The sequence below is a fragment of the Dichomitus squalens genome (assembly GCF_000275845.1).
Source record: "Dichomitus squalens LYAD-421 SS1 unplaced genomic scaffold DICSQscaffold_17, whole genome shotgun sequence".
Lineage (NCBI taxonomy): Eukaryota > Fungi > Basidiomycota > Agaricomycetes > Polyporales > Polyporaceae > Dichomitus > Dichomitus squalens.
The window spans coordinates 269,248-272,712 of NW_006766899.1; the positions used below are offsets into that span (position 1 = coordinate 269,248).

The 3,465-nt window shown below is 51.9% G+C and overlaps 1 protein-coding gene across 1 annotated transcript; it reads left to right on the forward strand.

Annotated features, from left to right (window-relative positions):
* Positions 1–124: 124 nt before the first annotated feature.
* DICSQDRAFT_61986 (uncharacterized protein) lies at positions 125–649 on the forward strand (the record flags this gene model as incomplete). Its single annotated transcript, XM_007366323.1, has 1 exon — positions 125–649. A coding segment is annotated over one exon (525 nt), but the record flags the coding sequence as incomplete, so codon positions are not given.
* Between the last annotated feature and the right edge of the window lie 2,816 nt (positions 650–3,465).

Consider the following 3,465-nt stretch of genomic DNA (forward strand, 5'->3'; position numbering starts at 1 on the left):
GCCAGTCCCGGTATCCATCCCTCTTCACTATCTCGAGCAAGACTTCGATTCTTTCTTTCGCGCTCCACCTCCATCGCAACCAGACGACTTCTTTGATCGTCATCTCCTACTCCATTCCCTCGTCATGTCGGACAAAGTCGACTCGAGCTCTCTCTCCTCCCTCTCCAACATCAACCAGTACCCCAACTGGGCTGCGCAGATGAAGGGCTATCTCATCATGATTGGTTCCTGGACTGTCACCAACTCGGCACCCGCTACTACGGCTACTACTGCAACGGCTGAAGAACTTAAGGAGCATGACCTTAAGGTTCAACGGGCCCAGGGTATCATCATGATGAAGGTCGATCGTTCACTCCATCGTCTCCTCGAAGATGATGCTGGCAATCCCAAGCAACCGCATGCGATGTGGAAGGCTCTCAAGGACACCTTTGGCACTTCTGACGCTGCTGCTGTCTGGTACAAGTTTGAAGGCCTTATTGCTTCAGATCGCATGAATGACCAGAAGCCTATCCAGCACCAGTTCAACCAACTCGTCACTCGTCTCAAGGAGATTAAGAATAGCGGCCTTGCACTCCCTGATAACCTTCAGGCGATGCTTGTCCTGTCCAAGATCCCTGAGTCCTATCGCAACCTGATCTCTGGCCTCCTCACCTCGGTCGAGCTCAAAGACCTCAAGGTCGATACGGTTCGCGAGAAGACCCTCGCCTACGAGAACATTCAGAGGACGGGTATGGCAAATCGCACTTCGGCAACTCGTGTTTCTCAGACCAAGCCCAAGAAGAAAGGCCCTTGTGGTCACTGCGGCGGTAAGACTCACGATGAATCTTCTTGTTGGAAGAAGTATCCTGAGAAGAAGCCGAAGGGTGGGGGGAACAAGAAGGACGAGAAGGGCAAGGGAAAGGACAATGGACCTCTGCATAATCACTCGCACGCTACCGTCAATGAGTCTTCGTCGGCCAATGTACTAGTATCTACTACTGCTGAAGCTTTGCAATCGATCTCCGCTTCTTTCTACGGCTCGTCTTCAGACGATTATCAGTTGACTACTTGGCTGATGGACTCAGGTGCTTCAGAACACATCACTCCTTACTTCGACGACTTTGACACCTATGAGGAGTTTGCCTCTCCAATGGTCTTCGGCACTGCTGCAGCCGGTTCGCTGCTTTATGCGCCCGGTGAAGGCACTGTTCGTGGCCGTACATGGGTCGAAGGCTCTGGTTGGGTCAATACCACCATTAGCCATGTCGTTTATCTTCCGAATGCATCGTGCCGGCTCTTCTCCTGTGGAGCCGTTGAGCGGAAAGGTCACACTCTTGTTGCTGGTGGAATGCGCTGTTCTATCTTCTCTTGGTCGCTCTCTGAAGCACCGAAAACTGGTATGACGATTGAAGGAACTAAGATACTCGAGGGGAAGTACATCGAAACCTCGAACGTCTACTACATGTTTCTCCAAATTCCTGCGAAGGGCGACGCAAAGGCTTCTGTTCAGCCGGCTGTCACTGACTACTGGATGTGGCATCGTCGACTTGGACATCCCTTCAAAGAAGCTATTTCGCGTCTGCCTGCGAACTCTAAAGGTGTTGATCATATCGATCCTCCACCTGCTAACACGCCTGTCTGTGAAGGCTGCGAGTGGGGCAAGTCTCATCGACTACCATTTCCTCCCTCTGAGAAGCGTGCCACCGTCCCTTGCGAACTCATTCATACTGACGAGGACGGACCCATGGGCACCGAATCAATCAACGGACACAACCTTCATTACGTCTCGTTTCTTGATGACTGTTCTGGTGTTGGGCGCACGTATTTTCTTCGCCACAAGAACCAGGCCCATCAAGCCTTTCGCGAATTCAAGGCTTGGGCTGAGACCAGTACCGGTTACAAGATCAAGACTGTCCGCTCGAATCGAGGAATGGAGTTTACTTCAGAAGTGTTCACATCGATTCTGAAGGAGTATGGGATCGAACACCAGAAGTCTACACCTGATTCGCCGCAACAGAATGGACGTGCTGAGCGTTGGAACCGTACCATCATGGAGAAAGCTTTGTCGATGCTTCACATGGCTGGCTTATCTCACGGTTCTTGGCAACTTGCTGTCGCCTGTGCCGTTCATCTGTACAATCGTCAACCAATGCGCCGCCTGAAATGGCGTGCTCCTATCACGGTTTGGAACGGGACTGTCCCTGACGTCTCCTACTTCTGTGTGTTTGGCTGCAAAGCCTTTGTTCACGTGCAGAAAGACCACCATCAGAAACTCGAGAAGAAGGCAATCGAGATGACGTTTGTGGGTTATGCAGATGGGACCAAGGGGTATCTTTTTTGGAACCCTGCTAAGCACTCGATCGTCGTGTCTCGCGATGTGACCTTTGATGAGAGTGTCTTCCCTGCACGTAAGGAACCCAGAAATCACCCCGTTACCCCAGGGGACAATCCGTTCCCAGATCTCCAAGACGACGATTCGTCTTCAGACTCTTCCTCGGATTCTGAGGGCTCTCCATCAAATGAGGGCTTTAGGATTCCTTTACCCAATGGCAATGAGATTGACTTTGACGATCTCGAGCCTGCACAATCGCCACCTCCTCAACGACCTCCCACACCGCCTGCTCAAGAGCAACCGCAACCGCAACAACCACCTCCTGTAGAGCAACCTCCACCACGACCTCGACATGTTCGTAATCGTCATGAGCTAGTGGGAGTCAATCCTCAGGCTCCGCCTCCTAGACGTTCGAATCGTCAAGATGCAGGTCGCAATCCTCGATGGGAAAAGGACAATTCAGAAGCTGAGGGCTCCAATCGTCCTTCTCAGGTCGATGCTCGTACTCGTCCTGATGGCTCTCGTTCTGATGCGCCTAACACCGGGGATGCGGATGCTTTACTTGAGTTGCTTCTTGATGCGGCGCAGTACAAACCAGGCATTCTTCGTAATCGGCATGAAGCAATGCGTTCTCCAAAGGCTGATCTCTGGCGTGCTGCCGAGAAAGCTGAGTATGATTCGCTGATCGAGAACAAAACCTGGGTTCTAGTGCCTCATCCCAAGGATAAGCCTGTCGTCTCTTGTAGATGGGTTTATGATGAGAAGCATGATGGTCGGTTTAAGGCACGGTTGGTTGCACGGGGTTTCACCCAGGTTTGGGGTGAGAACTATCGCGAGACGTTCTCTCCCGTTGCGCGGTACGAATCTATCCGGTATCTCATTGCGCACGCTGCGCTTGAGGACTGGGAGATGGAGTCTATGGACGTCAAAACCGCATTCCTGAACGGTGATCTTGAGGAAGAGATCTACATGGAACAACCGGAAGGTTGGGTTGTCAAGGGGAAAGAGGATCACGTTTGCTTGCTCAAGAAGGCTATCTATGGTCTTAAGCAGGCTTCGCGTCAATGGAATGCGAAGATCCATCAATCCCTTCTTGATCTGGAGTTTACACGGACGTATTCCGATGCCGGCGTATACGTATATCGGCGACATGG